Below are 23,602 nucleotides of genomic sequence, written 5' to 3'. Positions count from 1 at the left end.
GCGCCCGGGGAAGGCGAGGGAGCCCCGCGCAGCGGCGCGGCGTCGGGCCCGCCATGGCCGGGGTCAGCTACGCGGCGCCCTGGTGGGTGAGCCTCCTGCACCGGCTGCCCCACTTCGACCTGCGGTGGGAGGCCACCAGCAGCCAGTTCCGGCCCGAAGACGCCGACTACCAGCAGGTGACACGCGCCCCCAGGGTCGGGGTCCCAAGACTCCCCACTTCCAGGCAGGGTCCCCTCCATCGAGGGTCCAAACCCTGCGGCCTCCGTCGAGGGTCCTCACCCCCTCCAGCTTCTAATGGGGGGGGGTCCTCACCGCTTCCGGGCCTCCCCCGAGGGTCCCCCCCACCCCCAGCCTCTCCAAGGCCCCCTGTGTGGTTGGTGGATCCGGGTGCATGGAGACCTAGTCCTCCATCCTTGGGGGTCCGCCTGGTGCTGATCCCCAGCAGATCCCACCCCCCTCGCCTTCTCCCCGGGGACTCCAGGGCCCCCCACCCGCCCTGGGGCCAGAGCTCAGCCCAGGCAGGAGTGCGGGCAGGAGGGAATTCCTCATCCAGTCCTTTGGCCCCGGCTTGGGGAATCCCTGCCAGGCGTTTGGTGGGTGAGTGGTCTGGGCAGATGCCAATCCTCTGTGGCTGGTAATGACCCCCTGTTCCTCGGTCAGCCTGTGGCGTGTGCACACAGTGCGGTGTGTAGCTGTGGGAGACCTGGCTGCCAGCAGGCGGGGAGGGGAGGGAAGGGAGGCCAGGCTGCAGGGAGACAAGACAAGAGGGCTGCAAGGAGTGCCAGGAAGGGGCAGAGCTGGGGGCCTGGGGCCCTTCTCAACCCCTCTCTCAGTGGAGCCCCAGGCTGGGGTCATGCCAAGCCCTGGTGCCACTACACTCTCACTTGAGTGTAAGGCAGGAGACCAGGCTGTGGACTTTTCCTTCCTGCTTGGGGATCCCGATTACAGAGCAGGGAGGGGGGGGTGTTGGGGTGTGTGTGAGACCAGGTCTCCCAATCTCCCCAAGCAATTCAGGGTTTTCCTGGGTGATCATGCAGATCCCCACAGTGGCATGGGAACACACTGTTCCCAGGCTGTGTGTCACCTCACCAATTCTGCCCCAGGCAGCCTCTCTTATCCAGAGGAGGAGAACCGGAAGTGGAGGGTGCCTGAGAACTGGCTGCGCCTCCAACTCCCCCTCCATGGCCCCCCCCCAACCTGGGGCCACCAGCTGATTGAGTCCCTAAGCCGATTAGAAAGAGGGCCAGGGATTGGCCTAGGCATGCAGGCTCAGAAACAGCAGGGAGGCCTCTGCGTGAATATCTGCCTTGAGCTTTTGGCCCCATTGCTGGTTCTGAAGGTGATAACCTGGAGCCACCTGGGTTACTGATGGCTGTTTCCTGTGGCCTGTGGGGAGCCACCTGCATGTGGGGGCAGCAGCCAGGGCCTAGATTCCACCACAGGTGGCAAGGAGGGAAGGGGACCAGGTATCTGTGGGTGGCCCATGGGGATCTGGGGGTGCTGGCCAGACTCTTCTACTCTGCTGGCCCGTGGTAGGGCCCTGAGCCCTAGCAGGGCCTGCTCTGCCCCTTTGCTGCCCCGCTCCACTCCTCTCCACCGTGGGAGGGCTCTGACTCACTCTCCTGCCTTCTCTCCGAGGAGCAGAATTAGCCACTGAATAATTCACGGTGTGGAAAGCAACCTGTCTCCATCCCCCGCCGCCGCCTCTGCTCCTGACGTGGGTCTGTGGACATGCCTCCTGCCCCTGCCCTCCTCACGGCCAGAGCTTTTTAGGCGGGGGGCGGGGGGGGGGGACTTGATGTCTCTGGGGCTCTTCACATTATCCTGAAACAACAGGGCTGCTTGGGGTGGGGGAGGGGTGGGAGCAGAAAGGCCCTTCCTGGATGCATGGGTGGGCCCAGATGTGCGTGAGGCTTGTCCAACCTCTGTGAGATGATGCTGGCTGGGAGACTGGGGGAGGGTCCATGAGGTAGTGAACCCTGGCTTATCCTGACCTGGGGAGATGAGAGATGCTTGGGGTACAGACCACTGGGTCTCCTTCTGGGATCTTTGCTTCCTTATTTCCTATTCACCCTCACACCCCACCATTAACCCTGGGTCTGCTCCCAGTCTGGCTCAGTCTGGGCAGTTCAGGGCAGGCCAGTTACTGCCAGTTGATGATGGGAAACCTTTATAGGGCTGAAAAAGGGACTGCAGGGGCTCAGCAGTCTAGGAAGGCTTCCTGGAGAAGGTGTTTGCCTGGCAGGCCATGAAGACTCTTCCAGCTAGGTGGTCTGCTGAGGTCAGCCCATCTCCTGATTGCTCCAGGTACCAGGCTAGCCCTGGCTTGCAGGGGGCCTTCCAGGTAGTAGGTAATGCTTACCTTGGGTACATAATTACCCAGCCCTGAATGCTCAGTTGTTTAGTAAGATTTAAGTGGTGGGAAGAAAATGTTAGTAAGAAGAACATGTGCAAAGGCCCTGAGGCAGAGAAGCCTGAGTGTGAGCTCAGTGCAAGGGAGAGGCCCTCTATCCACATGGCACGGGGGAATGTGCTGCCCACAAGCTCAGTGTGACTACGCAGAGGGCTCTGGGCTCTGGCTGAATGGTTTCCTAGCAGAGCAAAGCCCCTGGGTTACAAGGCCAGTGGCAGGCGGGTGACAGAGTAGCCACGTCTTCCTCCTGGCTGGCGGCCCTCAATGTCATCCTCTCCACTACTCAGGAAATGAGCTCTGGCTAAAAAAGCAGCCTTATCGCCTGTCTTCAGCTTACCAAGGCTGGGCATGTTCAATGGGAGCACAATGGAGCCCTCTGGCTGGAGTCGGCCACATCTGTGGGGTGGGCACCACTTGAAAGCAGAGTCCCGCTGTATGCTTTCTGGTTGCTACTGCTGTCGCCGCCTTCCCCTCCCCCTCCTCCTCCTCCTTATCTTCTTCTTCCTCCTCCCCCTCCTCCTCCTCCTTATCTTCTTCTTCCTCCTCCTCTTCCTCCTCCTCCTCCCTCCTCCTCCTCTCCCTTCCTTTTCTTGATGGCACTGGGGTTTGAACCCAGCGTCTTGAGCTACTGTACCACACCGCCCAGCCCTTGGTATTTATTTTTTGCTTTAGTTATCTTTCAGGTAGTTATTTCCCATTCTTAGCCTCAGCCAGCCTGGGCTTGGGTCCTCTCACTTACTCCTCCAAGTCGCTGGGGAGACAGGCATATACCACCACACCCAGGTTTGTTTAGTTTTTTTAAATTGAGACAGGTCTCATTAAATTTTTGACGCAGTTGGGCTTGAACCATGTCCTCCCTAATTTACGCTTTGCCAGTGGCTGGATGACAGGCATGAGGAGCCGTGCCCGGCATGCCATCTGCTCATTAGACATGCTGTAGTTTAGATGTGTTTGTGGCTTTGCCTCCAGATGTTCCCCCCAGTACCCCACCATGACGGTCACTATCCTGAAGTTGCCAGTGACAAGCACCCCAGAGAGCCTTGTGGAAGCTTCTAGAACAAGCCACAGGTGGGCAGGAGCTGATGGACTAGGCACTGGTGGGGATGCAGAGCTGGGGCTTGACACTAGTGAAGCAGGGAAGGTCCAGCCTAAGTCCAGTTGCTCTGCATTTATCCATTGTGGTTGGTGCTGAGTCCAGGGGAGAATGCAGAGGCCTAGTTTGGTTGGTGCCACTTAGTGGCAGGAGTAGATGAGTAGATGAGGCTGCAATTCCCAGAGCTCCCTGTGCACTCTGTGTGTGTGTGTGTGTGTGTGTGTGTGTGTAAGGGAGGTAGCACCACCCTCAGCCCTACCCTGGAGCTGTCCTGGTCTTCAGCTGTGTGGTGGCCTGGCTTTTGAGACTGAGAGGAGGCAGTGGCCAGCTCTGGGCCCACGAGCCCTCAGGCCTCTGATCACAGTCCTGTGCCCTCAGTCTTCCTGGAGAAGAGAAGTCTTTGGGAAAGCTTCTGCTGGCTGGGGATGACAGTGTCTGCCTGTAATCTCAGCGCTCAGGAGGAAGAGGCAGGAGGATGAGTTCAGAGCTCACCAAGGCTACATGCACATGAAAAACAAGTCAGCTGAGGGGGAGGGGGTCATTCTGTCTGCAGACACCCAACTTCCTAGCTCTCAGGTCTGCCCAGGCCATCTGCAGGGCCCCCTGCCCACTTCTGGGTTTGCTTGGCCTTCCTAGTCCAGATCTTGGGCTCCTCTTGCAGAGATCCTCCCTGCCTCCTACTCTTGGCTGGGGCCCCAACTTGTCTAACCCATGCTCTGTCACCTGAACCCCAGGCCCCTGCCCAGGGAGCTTTGTTGGTGTCTGTGCTGCACTGTCCGGGATGGCAGCACAGTGTCCCTGGTAGCTGGACACTGACTGTGGCCTTGGACCAGGGCTGTGGCTCCAGCTCGTGCCTGCTCCTCTCCCCATGGACTGGACTTGAGTTCAGGGCTGTGCCCTTCCCCCATGGGCTCTGCTGAGGCCCAGGAAGAGGAACCCAGGCCTCAGCACAGGGCCTGGGGTCAGCAGAATGGGAAGTGCCAGCCAGAGGAGGGACTGGTCCCATGACACCTAGCCCTGCCAGGAGGTGAGGATGCAAGCCCAGCATGGACCCTGGGCACTGTGCCGTGTCACCCACTCCGCCTGCTGGAGGCCCCGTCATCTGCAGGGCAGCAATGCCCATGTGCTGGGACATGGCCTGTCTTAGAGCTGCACCTCCAGCCAGTGCTTGGTGACAGCCAGTCACAAGCTGCTTTTGTTCTGTCCACAGCCAGGAGAGGGCGTGGGGCACCCGGAGAGGCATGGCCCAAGGCCTGGCTGCCCAAGGCCCGATTCCTTCTATTCTCAGAGCCCGCCTTCACGCACACCTGCACAGCCGCTCTTGCTTGGCCCTCAGTTGGCACACCCTCCCCCTGCCCCCTCCTGTTAGGACCTGAGGCCTGACCCAAAGGAACGGGCTGGCATGGCATGGGGGCATTACCCACTTTGTTAGGCCAGGCAGCCTTCCTCGGAGGAGGGTGCCAGGCCCAGTATGCCCATGCTCCACTGTCCGCCTTGGGATGGGTTCCTCGCCATTGTGGGGGGTCCCTTGAGAAGTCTTGGGGTGTGAGGCCCGGGGCCTGTCCCCAGGGTAGCCAGGTGTGCAGCAGCACGGGCAGATGCAGATGCTCATGGTGAGGGCAGGGTGGTGTGGGCTGTAGGGGGGCTGTGGTCCCTGTACTTGAACTGGCTCCAGGCTTGTGGGAGGGCAGGGGTGCGGGGGGGAGGGCTCGTTCCAGGCCATTCCAGGAGGGTGTGAACACAAGCAGTCCGTGCAGAAAGTTTTAGGGCTCTGCTTTCCAGTCCCCACAAGACTACCGGCAGCCGCACTTTGTCCAGGCCCCACCAAGAGCTCACAGTCATGGAATTCATGAAACGTAAGCCCGGCCCGTGGAAAATCTGTTTTTAATTTCTGGCCTGCGTGGCTGGGAGCCTCTGCCAAGTGTGTTGGGGATGGGGGCTGGGGTTCCACAGCAAGCCCGGAACCTCAGCAGCCTGGGCTCGGCAAGCAGATCTCTCTGCAGGCTGGTGACTCCCCATGGAAGGGTCAGCCAACCTCCTAGCTGCCAGTGCTAGCTCCATGTGCTGCTGCCCACCGGTGGCCAGTGACTCCCGGACTCGGGGCTGTGGGGGTAACTTGTGCAGGCGGAGCCAGCCGTGTGTCTGCAGTGCTACCCCAGGTGGGGGCTCAGCGCTGGGGGCTTCTCTGCTCCCCTTTTCCTCTGGTGGCCCAGGATACGAGTGGGGCGCACTGCTCAGACACCCAGCCTTGTGTCTTCTAGCAGATCCAGGGCTGCTGTGGGAACAGCCCACGGCAGATGGAGGCCCCACTCCCCTTCCCTCAGCCCTCCCGTGTGCGTCATCACACCCACTGTGGTAATGCGGTGCTGCCAGGCCACTCCCTGGGCACTGCTGGCACTGGGTCCTGGCACACGGCTTCTTTGAGCTCTGCCCTCCTAGAGTGCAGCCCCCCCCCCACACACACAGCGGGGACGCTGAGGATCAGCCTGCTGCAGGGGTGGGAGGGCCTGCAGACTACTAGCTGCAGACTGGCAGGTGTGGGGATTCTCCCCTGCTGCAGGCATGCAGGTGTGACTCGGTGTGTTTGTGGCCCCCCCTGCTGGTGGCCAGCAGTATGACAGTGGTGCTCATACCTGCCTTCCAGTAGGGCAGCTATCTATCTGTGTGACAGGCACACTCAGCCTGTGTTCTTCCAGCCCACCACGGCTAGGGTTTCTAGGCAGAACCACAAACTCCTCTGCCTTCAGCTTAGGCACTGGCTGCCCAAGGTGAGCCCACTCCCTGCTCTCAAGAATGTGCTGGTGCTGAGCCTAGTCTTATGTGGGTGAGGTGCTAGCAGTGGCGGACAGGTGCCATGCCCAGGGACCACAGGAAGTAGAGCAGCATGGAGAGGAAGTGGGTGCAGGCAGCACCAGGTGGCCTATCTTTGCTCTTCCTGTCCATGCGGTGGAGCCTCCCACTCCCGTCCCACATCCCTGCCAGGCCTTACAGCTCCAGCCACTGAATGTGCCATGCCCAGACAGCCATATTCTTTCACCTGTGCCTGCACCCCTCCACCAAGACTTCCTGTACTCTTAACACCCAGGGTGTTGCAGGGAGCAAGGGGTCCTAATCTTTACCATGTCCCAAGTCAGGGACCCAGGACCCAGTTCTAGGCCCTCAGACCTATGAGACCCCAGAGGCCCAGCCTAGGCTGCCCCCAAGGTTCAGGGAGGGTGGTCGGCCTGCGCAGTCCTGCCCGATGGAGCCCGGATGTCACTTGTACCATGGATGGAAAGTTCCATGTAGTCAGCTCAGTGCTGAAGAGGCATTTTCCATCCTTGTCCTGAATGGGTCTTTGGACAGTGGTGGCTGCTCCAGCACCTATCCATCAGCCTGGCCCCGTGGAATGCATCCTCCAGGGACCTGGCTGCAGTCCCAGCCATGGTCATTGGTCATGCCTGCCGTGACACTCTTCACAGCGCCCAGGCTGACCTGTGGGGCTGAATCAGGCTGGCCTGGTAGAGACCTGGCCACCTGGCTCCTGCCTCAGGTGGTAAGCATGGGTCCTGCTGGAGAGAGGGCTGCCCAGACTTGGAGTTGGGAGTGGGGTGGTGGAGGGGCTTCAGCTTACCTACAGTGAGGCCGAATCCCTCTGTGTGCAGGATCCTGGGGGTAGCGATGGCTTCAGCAAGGTTGGTATGGGCAAGATAGCATTCCAATCACTGCCTGCATGGCTTCGGTGACTCTGGTGCCCTTGGGTGACACCTCCCCTCCTCCCTCCAAGTCCCAGGACACATTCCTTTCTGTTGTCCTGTTTTTGGAGATAGTTTTTCCTGTGTAGGCCAGGCTGGTTTTGAACTTGTGGTCTTCTTGCATTGGCTTTTAGCCTGGCCCCAGGACATTGCTCCCTTCAAGTACCTATGCTTGGGGTTTCTTGGGGCTGGCCCTGGCCTTGCCATATTCCTCAGTGGGGAGTCCCTTGTCCCTAGCTGTTGGTGTTTGCAGATGTCCGGGGGCTCAGAGCCTGTGGAGTGTGGAGGCTGCATGTTCCCATGGCTGTGACTGAGCAGGCGCATGCACGTGTGAGCACCTGCCGTGGGTGGAGACATGTCAGGTGCAGCAGCACCGGGGCGCCCTCAGAGCTGTGGAGCTGGGCCCTGCCCCACCCAGCCCTGTGGAGGCCGGGTCTGCCAAGGTGCTGCTCAAAGCTTTCCTCCCATTGGCTCAGCTCTCATGACCCTAGTGGAGAGAAACGCAGCCTCACGTTCCTACCCAGCCCTGTGTGTTACAGCGCCCACCACCTGGGGGCAGGCTGTCTGTCATGAAGGAGCTGACCAGTACCAGCACATCTAGCTGAGGGACCGCCTCTCTGGTCCATGGCCCCTCTATCTTCCAGCCGTTTCTGTAGGTTACCTATGGTGAAATTTAGCTGGCTCCCTGCAGGTGCCAGGCACCTAGTGGCATATGTACTGAGCTTCATGCTGCTGGGGTCCCCACCATCCCAGATCCCATTATCTTAGGTCTCTGTTTTCCCATCTGGCAAATGGGAGTGTGTGCTCCCAGCACATGGAGGAGAAAAACCAGACTGGGAGCACTGCTTGTGTCCTGTGAGCAGCTGGACAGCCCGGCCCTGCCGCTGTCAGAGCCTCCTGTAAAATCCAGGAGTGTATGTGTTCTAGATGTGGAGTAGAGGTGTCAGGGAATGAGCTGGCCCTGGGAGAGCCCACTGAAGGGACCTGGCCAGTACGGGGCCAAGATGGGGCTGGGCCATGCCCAGCTGAGAGCAGGTGAGGGGACATTGCAGTTGGAACACTAGTGTTTATTGACAGCCACTGTGCGGGGCCTGGCACCGGGGTACAGGACTGTCAAGGCCCTCGTTACCAGGTGACTGGCCCCTGGCCTGTCGTTAGTGCCTGATTCCTCTCCACTTCTGCATGTGCACGGTGGCCCCTCTGGACCGAGCATCTAGGGCCTAAGGGAGCCCTGGGCTCAGGAGGTGACAACTCTCTCCCTTCCCCCTCAGCCTGCCAGTGCAGCCAGCTGTAACTTCAGCCTCCTGGTGGGGTCCAAGCCTCCTGAGTGCCCCCTGTGTGGGCAGCTCAGCCTCCCCCCAGCCAGCAGTGTGGCTTTGGACTGTGAAGGTTCTGGATATGCAGGTTCTGGTCAGCTCCTTCATGGCAGGGCAGAAGGTGAACAGGCTGCCTCCACGGGTGGAACTAGATGACTTTAGGGAAAGCAGTGTCTGCCACCTTCTGCCTGGCAACTGTCTCCTGGGTGACAGCCCACTGGGGACCAGCACTGCTGATCCAGGACCTCTTGTCTCAGTGGGTCCCAGCAGGGGGCATTCTGCCCCAACAAGTCCCCATGTTCAGGCTTTGGGGACAGCCAGCTACCCTCTCCCCCACAAGGGCTGCATTTGAATGTAGGGATTTGGGGCCTGGTCCTTTCTCTGCCTTCTCAGCAGCTTATTTGCTGGTGAAGCAGGTGGCCAGGCAGACTGAAAAGTGCTGTGCCCAGGGGGAGAGGACTAGTACCATCCCTCTCCCACAGCAGGGCTCCGGGAATCTCGCTGTGTATGCAATGCATCCTCTTCTGTGGGTGCCAGCCTGGGGAGAGGGGGGTGGGAAATCTGCCATGTCCCAAGGGAACACAGCACCAGAGCCAGGGTGCCAAGGGGGAATGCCACCTGCACCTGGCCTGGTGTCCCCAGGACTTCCTGATGTGTGAGTGGTATGGGGGGGCCTGCCCCTTCTCATCAAGTGTAGTTGAGTGCCGCAGACAGTGCCCAGCCCTCAGTCCTACACTGGCTCAAGACCTAGCCCTCCCATGCGAGCCCCCAGATGTTTGTGGAGTGGGCACTTAGACTAATCAGCCAGGCAGCGCTCACCTTTCCCTGCCTAACAGCCCCGAAGACCCTCACACTGCCCTCACATGCTGAGAGTACAGGGAAGCTGGCTGGGGGGCAGCGGTCCTTCCCAGGACTGAGGGAGGAGAGGGGAGGAGCAGCCCCAAGCTGGTGGCAGGACAGGGAACCCTGCTCTGTGGCTGCGTGCCACCCTGGGTGTGTGCTTAGGGCCTAGTGTGGCACTGACCCTAGGCCCCCTGCTGGGGACACCCCTCCCTCCATATCCTTGGGGCGTGCATGGAGGCCTTGATGGAGACCTGGAGCTTGTACGCTGGCCTGCCCACATGGAGGTTGAGTTCTGATACACAATGCAGTTGAAGGTGCAAGTCCAGGGTGGCCACCAGACCTTCACCTCCCAGGCCCCGGGAGGTGCATTGGCCTGTGCATTGAGGGGCAGGCATGGAATTTCCTGTCCCTGTCCCACGTGCTGAGGCCCTCTAACGTGCTTGTGCCCTCCCCTCCCTCAGGCACTGTTGCTGGTAGGAGCCGTGGCCCTGGCCTGCCTCGCCCTGGACCTCCTCTTCCTTCTCTTCTACTCCTTCTGGCTGTGCTGCCGGCGGCGCAAGAGCGACGAGCACCTGGACGCGGACTGCTGCTGCACCGCCTGGTGTGTCATCATTGCCACGCTAGTCTGCAGGTGAGCCTGCTGGGGGGAAGGAGGGGAGGGGCAGGGGGGCGGGCAGGGCCCCGCTGCTGCTACTGCTTGCTCACTGCTCTGCCTTCTCCAGCGCTGGCATCGCAGTGGGATTTTACGGTAATGGTGAGACCAGTGATGGCGTCCACCGGGCCACCTACTCGCTCCGACACGCCAACCGCACTGTGTCAGGGGTCGAGGACCGCGTGAGTGGCTGCAGGGTTAGGGTTTGGGGGTGGCGGCATCTTCCCCGTGCCAGGCCTCCGTTCCAGCCTGGGCTCCTGGCCTCAACTGCGGCTGGTCCCCCGCAGGTGTGGGACACTGTGGCAGCCCTGAACCGCACGGCAGAGCCCAGCCTGCAGAGCCTGGCACGGCAAATGGCCGGGAGGCCTGAACCCCTGAGAGCTGTGCAGCGGCTGCAGGGCTTGCTGGAGACGCTGCAGGGCTACACAGCGGCCATTCCCTTTTGGAGGAACCCCGGCGTGTCGCTGGAGGCTCTGGCCGAGCAGGTGGATCTCTACGACTGGTACAGGTGCGCCGGGGTTCCCGTCCTCCCTGGATGGCTCACTGCGCCTGGGCCACGAGGCGTCCTCAGCACCTAGTTAGTACCTGAGACATAATGGGTGGTGGGCAGCACAGCTGGAGGTCTCTGACAGTGGATGCCAGGCCCCAGGTCCCAGTTTCCTGTGAATGCCCTTCCTGGCCACCCAGCCTGACCCCACCATCCAGTCCCCCTCTGTACCTGCCCACGCCCTGTGTGCCGACAGGTGGCTGGGCTACCTGGGCCTGCTGTTGCTCGATGTGATCATCTGCCTCCTGGTGCTGGTGGGCCTCATCCGAAGCTCCAAGGGCATTCTGGTCGGGTGAGTCTAGGGGCACCTGTGGGCCGCAAGGCAGAGGGGCAGGGTGAGGCACTGGCACACAGTCACCCCCATCAGCTCTGTGGTCTGAAGTGTGACCCCACACTGCCTGAGGAGGGGGTTCTTGTGGAGGGGGCTACTCTAAGACATCCTTGCAGAGCCCAGGCCATAGCCTGCCTCGCTGGCCACTTGCTGCAGACTGGGCTCAGCTCAGCTGCCCGTTGGGTTCCTTCCCTGGGAGACTCTGAGAGTCTACCACCTTCCCAGGGCCCCAGGTACTGAGGGACTCCCCCAGGCCTCCATCCCTGCTCTGCTGCCCCTGCGCTGCTGGGATGGGGCAGGTGGCACAGTAAGCTATGGAGGTCCCCTGTCTCCTCCTCTGTAAGACGGCAGGAGTGACAGCTTGCCCACAGCAGTTAAGTGCTGAACACCTGCATAGCCACCTCCCAGGCTCTCGGAGAGTCCAGAGAACCCCCCAGGCCCTGCCGTGTGTAGCTGAGCGAAGGATGAGTGGCCAGCTGTACAGAAGGTCAGGTGACAACACCCTGGAGGAGAAGAAGCAGGGATGGCAGGGCGGGCAGCACAGCTGTCTACAATTTGCATGTCTCACCTAAGAGCTCCAAAATGGAGAACGTGGAAGGATGCTAAGTGGCTAGTTTGTAGGTCTGCAGAGGAACTGGGCGGCAGAGGGGCTCAGAAGGCCTCTCTGGCTGGACTAAAGGGAACTAGAAGGTGGTAGCGGTGAAGAACTGATCCCACAAATCTTGGGGCTCTGGGTGAGGTCCAGCAGTGTTGGAGATCCTGGTCTGGCCCAGGTCAGTGAGCCCCTGAGGCTCACGCTCGTTGGGCCTCAGTGAGATGAAAGCAGAGAGGAGGTCTAGTGAAGAGAAGACCCCAGGGAAAGCTGGAGGACAGGGCGGTGAAACCCACAGAGTTACCTGGTCTTTAGCCAAGTCCAAGCCCACCCTGCAGCCCCAGTGTTGAGCTGGCCAGGCCGTGCCCCAGCCTGGTACTGCCCAGGCATTGAGCCTGAGGCATCTGTGACAGAGCAGGCCACTGGAAAAGCCACAGTCCCTGTGATCCAGACCCCCAGATGTGTTCAAGAGCCTGGCACCCTCTCCTACAGCCCAGGGTGTGGCGTGTCCCTTTCCCCCAGCCTGGGGGCTGCTAACTGCTCTTCTCTGCCTCAAGGGTCTGCTTGCTGGGGGTCCTGGCCCTGGTCATCAGCTGGGGTGCACTGGGCTTGGAGCTGGCTGTGTCTGTGGTGAGTGGCTGGGGGACCAGCAGTCCCTGTCTGTTGGGCCGTGGTGTTAGGGGAGGGGAACCACACTCCTGGGTACTGCCCATCCATGTCCCTAGATTCACAGACCCTGGGGTCAGTTTGTACCCCCTTCCCAGGGTCAGTTTGTAGCCTAGGGTGGGTACAGATTCCCTCTGAGGCCCAGCTTGGTCACCCCCTCCCTGCCTGTATGCACCACAGGGCTCCAGTGACTTCTGCGTGAGCCCTGACACCTACGTGACCAAGGTGGTGGACGAGTACACTGTGCTGAGTGGGGGTGAGTAGCCAGGCCGTGATGCCCTGCGTGCCGCACGGGAGTCATTGAGACAGCCTCCCATGCAGTGCTTGTGAGGAAGCAGATCGACCAGCTGGGCCAGGAGAGGGTGGAAGGGCAGCAGGACCTGGTCCTGGGCGTCAGGGCTTTGCTCTGTGGAGGAAGCCTTTAGACAGGGAAAGGGCAGGCGTGAGCCAGGATGCAGCATCCTTCTAAAGGCTTTTTCTGAGTCTGGTTGTGGTGGTGGTACACATCTGTCCCCCAGGACACTGCTCCTCCTCACACACATGCACACACGTGCTAGCACAGGAGGCATGCACGCATGCAGACCTGTACTTGCACGCAGACACACATACACTGGCCGCCCCTCATCCCGCTCCCCCTGTCTCTGCAGACATCCTGCAGTACTACCTGGCCTGCTCACCCCGTGCCGCCAACCCCTTCCAGCAGGTGAGAGGTGGGCTAGTCTGGGGCTTGGGTGCAGGGGACATACAGAGAGGCCAAAGCACTTGTCCATGGGGAGGTGGGGCAGGCCCTGCTCTGTCTCCAAGCCCACACAGCCAGAATTCTGGGTGGATGGTGTGTCACTCACTGCCCTATACTTGCTACCCTAGTGACCTGCTTGATGCCACTGCCTCCCTGGCATGGCTCCTTTCCTTCCTAAGGGGACAGAGACAGAGCTGACCACTGAGCACAGGCAGATACGGGAGGAGTCCCGGGAAGCCTTTGAGCAGGTGCCCATTGGAAGGGGTTGGCAGCCCTGACTAGTCACTCCCTTTGCCCTCAGCCTATCGTGCTCCTGAGATTGTATGGCCCTGAGGGTCTTTAAAACTTACTTGTCTAGGCTAGGCTTAGTGGTGCATTCCTGTAATACCAGCAAGTGGGATTTGGGAACTGGAGGCCAGCCAGAGCTTGATGCAAAAGTTGCAAAAGTATTGAGGATGCCCATTCGCTCTCGGGCACTGCTGCGGGGGTCTCTAGTGCGGAGACTGCGGGGGGAACAAGAGTGCCCTCGCAGCTGCCCGTGTGCAGGAGGGGGTGGGACGAGTGACATGGTGGCTCAGCCACTCAAAGCCAAGCCTTTCTGTGGAGCAGAAGCTGTCGGGTAGCCACAAGGCGCTGGTGGAGATGCAGGACATTGTTGCCGAGCTGCTGAAGAGTGTCACTCGGGAAAACCCAGCCTCCAAGGTGAGGAGCTGGGGGAGCAGGTCACCCTGCCTGGGTGAGGGACTATGGGTTAGGGTGCCCTGATTGGCTGAGGAGACGGAGGGTGGGGCACCCTGATTGGGTGAAGGGCTGCAGAAGAGGCATCCTGATTGGATGAGGGGTTGTGGGGTAGCGTACCCTGATTAGGTGGGGTCAGTAGAGCATCCTGATAGGGTGAGGCATTGTTGGGCAGGGTGCCCTGATTGCTCCTCCACCTTTCCCTCCCATTCTTTTTCCTGGGGATTTCTGGTAGGCCCTTAAAGAGGATGGTGCTGGTTATATTGAAAATCTTACAGACTCTTTACATAGAAAATAAAAGACCAGCTTTTAGGTGGCATTTGGCATCTAACAGGCCTAGGCCCCCAAAATCTCCCTAGGGTCCCGGCAGGCAGTGCCTGGTTCCAGGGATAGCAGAGAGCAAGTCTCATGGGCTCTGCCCCAGGGGAAACAGCAGAGTTTTCTCTGTGAAACTTCACAAACAAACAACAAACCAGGCTAGTGGTACATGCCTGTAACACCAGCTACTTGGGAAGCAGAGATCTGGAAGATCAAGTTCCAGGCCAGCCCAGGCAATAATTTCAGTCAACCAAGTGAGCCAGTGTAAATAGGCTCCCAGTCTTGGCTGCCCCTCCTCCCCAGGTTAGGGGAGATCCTACTTGAGAAAAAACTAATGCAAAAAAATGGCTGGGAGTTGTCTCAAGTGGCAGACCCTCCTGCCTAGCAAGTGTGATGCCCTGAGTTCAAACCCCAGTGCTTGCCATTAAAAAAAAAAAAAGCCAGCCAGCAGGTTCTTTGCTTTGATTTTATGCTTTGCCTTGTGGGTGGGTGGGCGCACCAGTCTGGGCCCACGAACACTGGCCTCCCGTGTCCTTAGGCCATCCCCTGTGCAGCTGCATTCTGATCTTTCCTTATGAGGATTCCACTCCCTCCCACCAACCTCTGAACAGTAGGGCTCTGGGATGGGGCTTCAGCGCATGGGTTTTAGGCCACTCTTTGCTGGTGACAGGAAGCTCCGTCTTCCTGAAACCATTGGAGGATCACAGTGGTGCTTAGAATCTGTGCTGCTGCTGGCAGCCCGGCATCCATCACTTGCCCAGCCGGAGCTGTATCAGCCCGGAGGGGCTGGGCCATGTCTCCATGGTTGTCTCTGTACATGTGTGCATATGTGCACACCTGGGCTGCACACACACATGTACACATACAGTGGCATCTGAATGCACTGTGGGTGAGATCTCCCTTCTCTGTGTCCCCTAAGGCTGCCACATCTTGAGCCACACCTTTAGTACTTTTGCTTTTTTTTTTTTTTTTAGCTTGTCGCTAAGATAGGGTTTTGCCTAGGCTTCAATCGTCCTTCCTACCTCTGCTTTCAGAATAACGGGGATTACAGGTGTACACCACTATACCCAACTGATTGCCAATTCTGAAGGCCCAGGGTCCTCAGGGCCTGTGCTTGAGGCTGGGGTCAGGTGGCCTCGGCAGCAGGTTACAGGCTAGAGGAGTCGCTTGGAGGCTTAGCAGCAGGTTACAGGTTAAGGGGTGGCTTGGAGGCTTAGCAGCAGGTTACAGGCTAAGGGGTGGCTCGGAGACTTAGCAGGAGACATGGCACTGACCTCACGTGGTGCCTGCTCCCCAGGACCACCTGCTCCGAGTCCAGGAGGTGCTGAACGGCACAGAAGTGAACCTCCAGCACCTCACAGCCCTGGTGGACTGCCGCAGCCTGCACCTGGTGAGGACCACTGTGGGGAGAGGAGGGGGATGCTGCTGGGGAGGGGTAGCCCAACTCTGAGGCAGGGCCAGGAGGCCACGGTGGCCAGGCATGGGCCTTGCAGGCCGGCCTCAGCTGCCTGCCTCTAACGTTCTTTCTCCCATCTCTGGCGTGGTGCCTCGCCCATGCCGGCCAGGACTACGTGCAGGCGCTGATGGGCTTCTGCTACGACGGCGTGGAGGGCCTCATCTACCTGGCTCTCTTCTCCTTCGTCACGGCTCTCATGTTCAGCTCCATCGTCTGCAGCATTCCCCACACCTGGCAGCAGAAGAGGTGAGCCCCCATACGTCCAGGAGGGGGCAGCCTAGTCCCCAGAGGAGACAGAAAAACACATCCTTGTGTGTTCACTGTCTGGGTCTCTAGCACCTCAGAGTCTGGCAGTCCCAGATGAGAAGAGAAGAAACAGTCTAGAAGAACTCCCAGGCCAGCCTTGCCTGCCCCAGTGCAGGCCTGCAGAGCTCAGGCTGGGAGGACGCTGTGTGGGCTCAGCTTCCACAGGGGGGTCATCTGGCAGCCATGGCCTGGTGGGAACCAGAATATTAACTTGGAAGTTGGAGTGTGGGAGTGCAGACTCCTTTTCTGAGGGCCCCGTACCCAGCTTCCTGACTTTTTCTGTCTCCCTTCCCATGTAGGCTGCTGCTTGTAGCCCAGCATGGCGCCAATAGCTCCAGGCCAATTCCATCCGTCGCACAGCATTGTCACCGCGGCTCTATAGTACAGTCGAGTCAGAGATTTCTGCCTCTGTGCCTGGCCACAGTGGCCCCGTGGCCCTGCCACAATCTTTCTATGCAGGATTGTGCTTGCTATTTGCGATCTTTTTATGCTTCCATATGAATTTTTGGATTGGTTTTTCATTTCTTTTATCTTTTATTTTATTTCTTGGTTAGGCACAAGGCTTGAACTCGTGGCCTGGGCACTATCCCTGAGCTCTTTTGCTCAGGCCAGCGCTCTATCACTTTTAGCCACAGTACCACTTCTGGTTCTCTGATGCTTAATTGGAGATTAGAGTCTCAAGGACTTTCTTACTCAGTCTGGCTTCAAACTGGATCTTCAGATCTCAGCCTCCTGAGTAGCTAGGATTACAGGCATGAGCCACCAGCACCTAGCCCTTGGGTTGGGTTTTCTGTTTTTGTAAAACATAACATTGGGACTTTGGTGGGTATTGCGTTGACTTTGTAGATTATTTTTGGAAGTATTGCTGATTTCATGGTGTCTGCCCATCTGTGAGCATGGAGGTCCTTCCATCTTCTAGCATTTTCTTCAGTCTCTTTAAGATTTTACAGTTTTCATTGTAGAGATCTTTCACTTCCTTGCTTACGTTGTACCAAGGTATTTTTAGTGTTTTTGAAGTTATTGAGAATGCAATTTTTTTTGTTGTTGTCAATTGTGGGGTTTAAACTCTGGGCCTAGGCACTGTCCCTGAGCTCTTCAGCTCAAGGCAAGTGCTCTACCACTTGAGTCACAGCTCCATTTCTGGCTTTTGGGGGGTTAATTGGAAATAAGAGTCTCACAAACTTTCCTGTCTGGACTAGCTTCAAATTGCGATCCTCATATCTCAGCCTCCTGAGTAGTTAGAATGGCAGGTGTGAGGGATTTCTCAGTGTTGGTTTTATTTTCTCCTCTGTTACCAAAAGTGTCTATCAGATCTGGAAGGTTTTGTGGCATCTGCAGGGTTGGGCTGTTAAATCCAGGAACAAATCATCTGTCAAGAGAGATGGTTTGACTCTTTTTTTTAATTGTTCATGGTGCTTGAACTCTGGGCCTGGGCGCTGTCTCGGAGCTTTTCAGCTCAAGCCTAGCACTCTACCACTTGAGCCACAGCACCACTTCCGGCTTTCTGAGTGGTTTATTGGAGATAAGAGTGTCAAGGACTTTCTTGCCTGGGTTGGCTTTGAACCTCCATCCTCAGATCTCAGCCTCCTAAGTAGCTAGGACTACAGGTATGAACCACTGGCTCCCAGCTGGTATGATGTCTTCCTTCCCTATTTGAATCTCTCTTTGTCTCCCTCCTGCCTCTTTGCTCTGTCTGGGACCTCCCTTGGCCTGGATTGTTTCTTGGTGATACTTGTTGTGGAGCTTGTGGTGATTGGGATGAAGCTGGGGGTGGGTGGTAACGGTGGTGGTGGTGTGGCAGGGATGGCGGCAGTGATAGCAGTGCTGTGGTATTTGATGGTACTGAGCAGGAGTGATGTGCTGAGGTGCTGGCAGTGGTGAGGAGGAAGGGCGGTAAGAGCCCAGCTCTGGAAGCCTGCGGCTGGATTCAGATCCTGGCTCTACCTTGCTGATAGTGGGGCTGGGAAAGTTACTTAGCCACCTGGCTTTGATGTCCCTGACTATAAAAGGGGGGGGGCTGTAAAAGGACACACCAGGGCCAGGTGATCCGCCACAGGTGAGGGCACTGCGCCACCCCTGAGGTGCGTCCTGCCTGCAGCCCAGCCCTGCGTCCTATCAGGACAGGAGGGTGCCAGCGTGGCAGGGCCTGGCCACAGAGCCAAAGGGGAGCAGCATAGCCTCTGTGCTCAGGGATTTGGGGTGTTTGCACGCTGCTTTCAGCATGCCGATGGTGGGACAGGGCCCAGGGTAGGACACACCGGGTGGTCTCTTAGCACCCGCTCAAAGGCCACGGCTACTGGACTAGTTCCTCAATGTGAACAGCTAGGCCTGGAGCCCATGTCCACATCAGCGCCACCCATGGGCCATGGCCAGCTTCATCCTATGACACTGAGCATGCATCCTGGCCTTCTCACAGGGGCCCTGAGGAAGACGGGGAGGAGGAGGCGGCCCCGGGGCAGCGGCAGGCACAGGACAGCCTGTACCGCGTCCACATGCCCAGCCTCTACAGCTGTGGGAGCAGCTACGGCAGCGAGGCCAGCATCCCAGCCGCTGCGCACACGGTCAGCAACGCCCCGGTCACCGAGTACATGTGAGTACATGTGGGTCCCGGGGAGCCCAGGGGACAGCGGGCCCTGCCAGGCGGCAGGAAGGAGAGGCCGAGGCGGGGCCTGGCTCCCATGGGATGGCCTTGCGGCCCTGTGGGTGGGCAGGCAGCCAGGGCATAGGTGGGTTCCGGGTGGGCACTGGAGGCTACTCAGCCCATGTGACTCTTCTGGGCTCACAGACCCTAGTGAGAGCAGTGGTGCCAGTCTGTGGAGTTAGATCAGGTGCCAGGCAGAGCCGGGGCCGGGCAGTCACAGGGACCTCTCATAGATGGGCCCCCTGGCCAGTGGTCACTCACTGTCGCTCTCTCCCCTCTCGCCTCAGGAGCCAGAATGCCAATTTCCAGAATCCCCGCTGTGAGAACACCCCTCTCATTGGGCGCGAGTCCCCACCGCCCTCAGTAAGTCCAGGACAGGAGGTGGGGGGGCCCTGGCCTTCCGGGGGGTCTGCTGGTGCTCTCTGGGGTCGCCGTGACCACGGGGGAGTCACCAGCCGAGGCGTCTGAAGCAGGTGCACCTAGGGGGATCCTGGTTCTCACCAGCCTTGGGGAGCCGGGGAGAGAGGGCAGAGCATCGCTCTCCCTCAGCCGCACCGCAGGGGCTCCCCGCTTTCTTGCCTTCACGCTGGACTGCCCAGGGTGGGCCTGGCTTCCTTTCTTTCCTTTGCCTGGGTGCCTCAGCCCTGGCTCTTGCAGCCTGGGCCTTGAGATTGGCACAGACACGAGGGGACAGGGTGAACTTGGTGCCAAAGAGGAGCCGGCAGAGCCCGGCTTCCAGGGAAGTGGGCTGCAAGACAGGCTGAGGGGCTGTAGGAGGCCATCTTGCTTCAGAAGCACAGTTGCCTACAGTACAGTGGCTGCTGCCTGGGCTCAGGACCTGTACCAGGGCCTGGTAGGCCCAGAGGCCATGCCAGGCTGCAGGCACCTGTCAGCACCACCCAGCCGCCCTCCCTCGGCCCCTCTGTCCCACCGTCTCCTGCGGCCGCCGCGCCCTAGCGTTGAGGACGCCTCCTCTCTCTCTCTCTCTCCTGCACCCCTCCCACCCCGGGCCCTCCTAGCGCTATCTGGCTGCCTTGGACTCTGGCAGCCACACGGGCTGGCAATTTAAACCCATGGACAGTGCCCGAACGCTGTGGTAGCTGTGCCCTCAGAGTGACAGGTACTGACACACCCAGTCCCCCCCCTGCCCCGCACGGCCACCGCCTGCGCCTCCATGCCTCGCACCCTCCGCTCACCACTGCCCCCCACCATGGCTGACTTCAGGCCCCACTGTGCCAGGTCCAGTGCCGACAGTCCAGCACAGCCAGAGACCTCAGGCGTGGGCCCAAGCCCATGGTCTCAGTGCAGCAGTGAGCCCGCGCCAGGTTTCCCTGCCTCCACTCCTGCCCCTGCCCGGCCTCCCTGCCCCCCTCCCTCTGCCCTGGGAGGGCCACGTCCACTGCAGCCGGAGAGCTCCTCCGGGGCTTAAGCATGGATCCCAGCCCAAGGGGCGGTTCTGGTGCAGCACTGCAGGTGGGCCTGTGCACACAGGTGTGCAGATGAGCGTGCACGCTCCTCCCACCATCCCTGTTCAAGGGTTGCTGCCACCCACTGTCCCATTCCACCAGCTGTCCTACCCCCCGTGTCCCCTGTCACTGCTGCATGTCCATGGAATGACATGACTCCCCGGCCCGCCCTCCTCTCCCGCTCCTCCCTGCTCCATGGCTCATGGGCTGCTTGCAACCTTCTAGTGCCCCAGAGGGCTGCCAGGGACCTGGGGCACATCGGCACACTGCTCAGGGGGCTACAGGAGCAGCCTGGAGTCTGGGGTGTTGGGAGCCCACCTGAGATAGATAAGGCCAGCCTGTCGAGCGCTCTGACCGCTGGTGACCCAGGACCAGCCTGGGCCTTTCCCCTCGCCAAGGGCATGTGAATTCTTCACTACTGCCCAGCTTTAGTATAGGCTTTATCCACCTGTATGTCCTCCAGCGCACACACATGCATTCACTTACATGCATGTGCGCACACATGCATACATACTTACGTGCACTCACCCACATGCATTGCATGTGCACTCTCAGTCACGCACACACACACATGTACTCGCACACACACATGCGCACACTCACGGAACCCTTCCCATTCCTGCTGAAGGGTGCAGGCTGCAACCTCCCTGAGCCACAGCCCGAGTGGGGCCCTGCTTGTGTGGGCAGCAGTCACTCCAGCTGGGCCGAGTGTCTGTGGCGGAGGCTGGTGGGCAGCCTGGAAGGGCATTCAGGTCCCAGGTGGAGTGAGGGCCTTGCAGGGCTGGCAGGGCTCTGTCTAGATGCTTGATGCTGGTCCTGGTGGGGCCCTGGGAGCTGCAGATGACTGCTCTCCGCCGGGTGCAGGCTGAGGGCCAGCGGGCTCTTCCTGGACCCTCTGCCCTAGGGCTCTGCCAACGGGCACGGGGCACTGCGCTCTGGCAGTCTTCCTAGGGTCGGCCTGGCTCACGGCACCCCGCGCCTCGCTGACGCGCTCCTTTCTCCTCAGTACACGTCCAGCATGAGAGCCAAATACCTCGCCACGAGCCAGCCTCGCCCCGACTCCAGCAGCAGTGCGCACTAGACGCCCGACGCCCGCCTCGCGCCACCTGCCCCGTGCCACCCACCCACCCCTCCTGAGCCAGCACTGCTGCCACCGAGGCCGCCGGAGCCCGCCCCTCCCCCCTCTCCCTGCAGGGCGCTCTGGACCCCCATCCCTGCCTGGGTCACAAGATAGACGCTGCCACCATGCCCTGGCCCTGCCTGGCCTTCTCCCGTGTCCTTCCACTCTCTTGGACTTACTGAGCCCCGCTCTGTGCCAGGTGCTTCTGTGCTCATGTGCGCCTTCTGCAGGTGGCCCTCCAGACTCCGCATCACAGCCCTGGCCTCTCCTGCCCGCTCTGCCACCCCCCCCCCGCGGCTCTTGGACTCCCCTGATGGCACTGGCACCTGCGCTGACCCTGTATCCCTGGGGTCACATCTTCATTCACAGGAAACCCCTGCCTGGCATTGCTGGCAACCGAGGGACAGGCCCACACCCTCCCACTCGTCTGCCCCAATGCGCGCGTCTTTCTGCAGCATCCAGCGCCTGCCTGACCACGTCCAGCCGCGCTCAGTCCTGGCTTTGCTTCTCCCTCCAGCTCCCAAGCCTCCAGAGAGGCCCCCTCTCCGCCCCGCCCCGCCCCCCCCCGCTGGCCCAGCACTGCCAGGACAGCAGATGCACTTGCCCAGTGCAGCTCCCTCACTGGCCTTCCAGTGCTGGCTGCCCTCTTGGTGCCAAATCCCTTCCCCCTCCCAAAGACTTGGCAGCTTCGTCGGGTTCGTTTTTTGCACTAACCATGTTCATCATCTCTAGTGCAGGCGGGCGAGGGCTGAGCTGGACGCCGCCCCTCCCCCTCCTCCGTCCCATTTCCACCCAGGACAGGTGCCGTGTCCCTGGAGCCCAGCCTGGGGATGGGATCCAAACAGTCTGTGAAAGCGCCCCCAGCCCCTGAAGCCCGTCTGGGGACTAACCACTAACCTCACTCCCAGCCTCCACCAGCCCGCTGGGCACGAGAGCCCGCGAGTTTGACCCTGCGTCCGGCCCGGAGCCTGCATCCAGCCCTGCGGCTGGGAACCTGGGTGGAAGGGGCTCTTTCCTCAAGGGGTGCTGTTGGGAGGGACTGCAGGCCTACAGGCTGTCCGGAGGGCCTGGAGACCCCTCCCTCCCTGGGCAGATGCAGCCTCAGGCACCCTTCCTGTGAAGCGGGGGACAGGCTCCCCTAAGGTGCTTTTGGTGTCAGTGTACAATGTTTGCTGTGCTTCCTGCCATGGTGGCTGCGAGCCACAAGTCACCACGTGGACGGAGCCCTGGCCAGCCAGGACGGCGAGGCCAGGGCCAGGTGTGTCCAGTGGGCCACAGGGACCCTGTGGCAGGAGGCAGTTTACAGACAGACCTGTTGCTCCCTCCTGGAGTAGCAGAGCAGGGCAGCGGCGCAGCCGCAGGACCGGCCTCACCCCTCCCTGGGCTGAGACTGCCCTGCTCTGCCTTCCAAACCCTTCTCTGCTGGTGTCGGACCAAAAAGGGGGTGGGCAGGGGCGTGGGGACTGGGCGTCAGCCCTGAGCCTTAGGGGAGCACCCCGAGTTCCTGGCCTCACTCCAGGAACCAGGCATTCCTCGGAGCTCTGCCTGCCGAGGGCACGTTCCTGGCCAAGGCTGTGCCCGCCTGGGTGCCCGCCTCAGCAGCACCGAAGCACACGCTGCCCACAGTTGAATGCACATAGCACGAGAGGCCGGTGCTGCCCAGACATCGTGTGCCCACATGCCCGGCCATGAGCTTCCTCAGGGAGGCTCGCCAGGGGAGAGGGCCAAGTGAAGGGGTTCGTACTCCACTGCCCATGGAGGGGAGCCACTTTGCCCCCTGGTCTCCTTTTCTGAGTTTTGGGAACCATTTGCCTCCCTTCCCAGTGACCTTCCCTCAGGCAGCAGGTTGGGGCCAGCTGCCCCGTGATGGGACCCTGCCCTGAGACCCCAGAGACCTGATGGCTGGGGACAGGGAGGCCAAGCGCACTCAGCCATCAGGTGGTGCCCCGCCCAGCAGGGCAGGCTCTTGGGTGCTCTGCAGGGGTCCATTTCCCCAGGTTTAGGCGGGGCAAGGTTTAGGAAGTGGAGGGTCTGGTTGGGGTGTCAGCCTTGAACCCCCTTTTCCTGGTGACTTCCATCCACCTCACTATGCAACCCCCTCCCCAAACCTGCCCAGCCCAGCCAGGAGGACCAGATGACCAGGGCCCTCTGTGGGCATTTTTGTGTTTAACCATAATGGTTGTGTGCCATGCCCGTCTATGTGTTATACATACGGATTCATTCAGACTGGCCTCCCCGCCCCCTCCACCCTGCATCTTAACTACGTGTGAACTAACACCGGAGCGCCGGTCCCGCGTGCCCCTCCAGCCTCCGCAGGGCCTTGGCTGTGTCCTGTCGCCGTGTTTTTGTTTTGTAAGACTGGGGAGGGGGGTGGATTTTATTTCTTGGGGGGACTTTATTTTTCTTGGCAAATACTAAAAAAGAAAAAAAAATCTTGTCCATGTAATTTCTGTGGTTTCTATTCAGCTTGGGTTTCATGTTTTAAAATAAAAGGATTTTGAAAAACGGCGTCTTTTTTTCTGGGGTGTGGAGGCCCCTGGCAGCATGCAGGGTGGCCACAGGCAGGGGCTGACTGGTTGGGTGGGTGGGTTGGAAGGCATTCCCTGCAGTGTGCCCCACCTACCCAACGGT

At 60.0% G+C, this 23,602-nt stretch overlaps 1 protein-coding gene across 1 annotated transcript; it reads left to right on the top strand.

Annotated features, from left to right (window-relative positions):
* The first annotated feature begins 6 nt into the window (after positions 1 to 6).
* Positions 7 to 23,457, top strand: Ttyh3 (tweety family member 3). Its single transcript, XM_013023543.1, has 14 exons — positions 7 to 176; positions 9,861 to 10,030; positions 10,122 to 10,233; positions 10,339 to 10,559; positions 10,795 to 10,890; positions 12,079 to 12,151; positions 12,368 to 12,443; positions 12,835 to 12,890; positions 13,536 to 13,628; positions 15,280 to 15,372; positions 15,548 to 15,684; positions 18,161 to 18,334; positions 18,673 to 18,748; positions 20,858 to 23,457. Exons 1-14 carry the CDS (start codon positions 54 to 56, stop codon positions 20,930 to 20,932), a joined length of 1,575 nt encoding a protein of 524 aa, XP_012878997.1. The 5' UTR covers positions 7 to 53; the 3' UTR covers positions 20,933 to 23,457.
* Positions 23,458 to 23,602: the final 145 nt, after the last annotated feature.

The sequence above is a fragment of the Dipodomys ordii genome, unplaced genomic scaffold (assembly GCF_000151885.1).
Source record: "Dipodomys ordii isolate 6190 unplaced genomic scaffold, Dord_2.0 Scaffold68, whole genome shotgun sequence".
In the NCBI taxonomy this organism is placed as follows: domain Eukaryota; kingdom Metazoa; phylum Chordata; class Mammalia; order Rodentia; family Heteromyidae; genus Dipodomys; species Dipodomys ordii.
This window is presented reverse-complemented; position numbering and strand designations above follow the sequence as displayed.

Excerpts from the sequence above, each read along its gene's own strand:
- Ttyh3 (XM_013023543.1), top strand. The coding sequence starts at position 54 with ATGGCCGGGGTCAGCTACGCGGCGCCCTGGTGGGTGAGCCTCCTGCAC. Across the intron at positions 177-9,860 it reads AAGACGCCGACTACCAGCAG|GCACTGTTGCTGGTAGGAGC; the intron begins GTGACACGCGCC and ends CCCCTCCCTCAG. Across the intron at positions 18,749-20,857 it reads GCGAGTCCCCACCGCCCTCA|TACACGTCCAGCATGAGAGC; the intron begins GTAAGTCCAGGA and ends CTTTCTCCTCAG.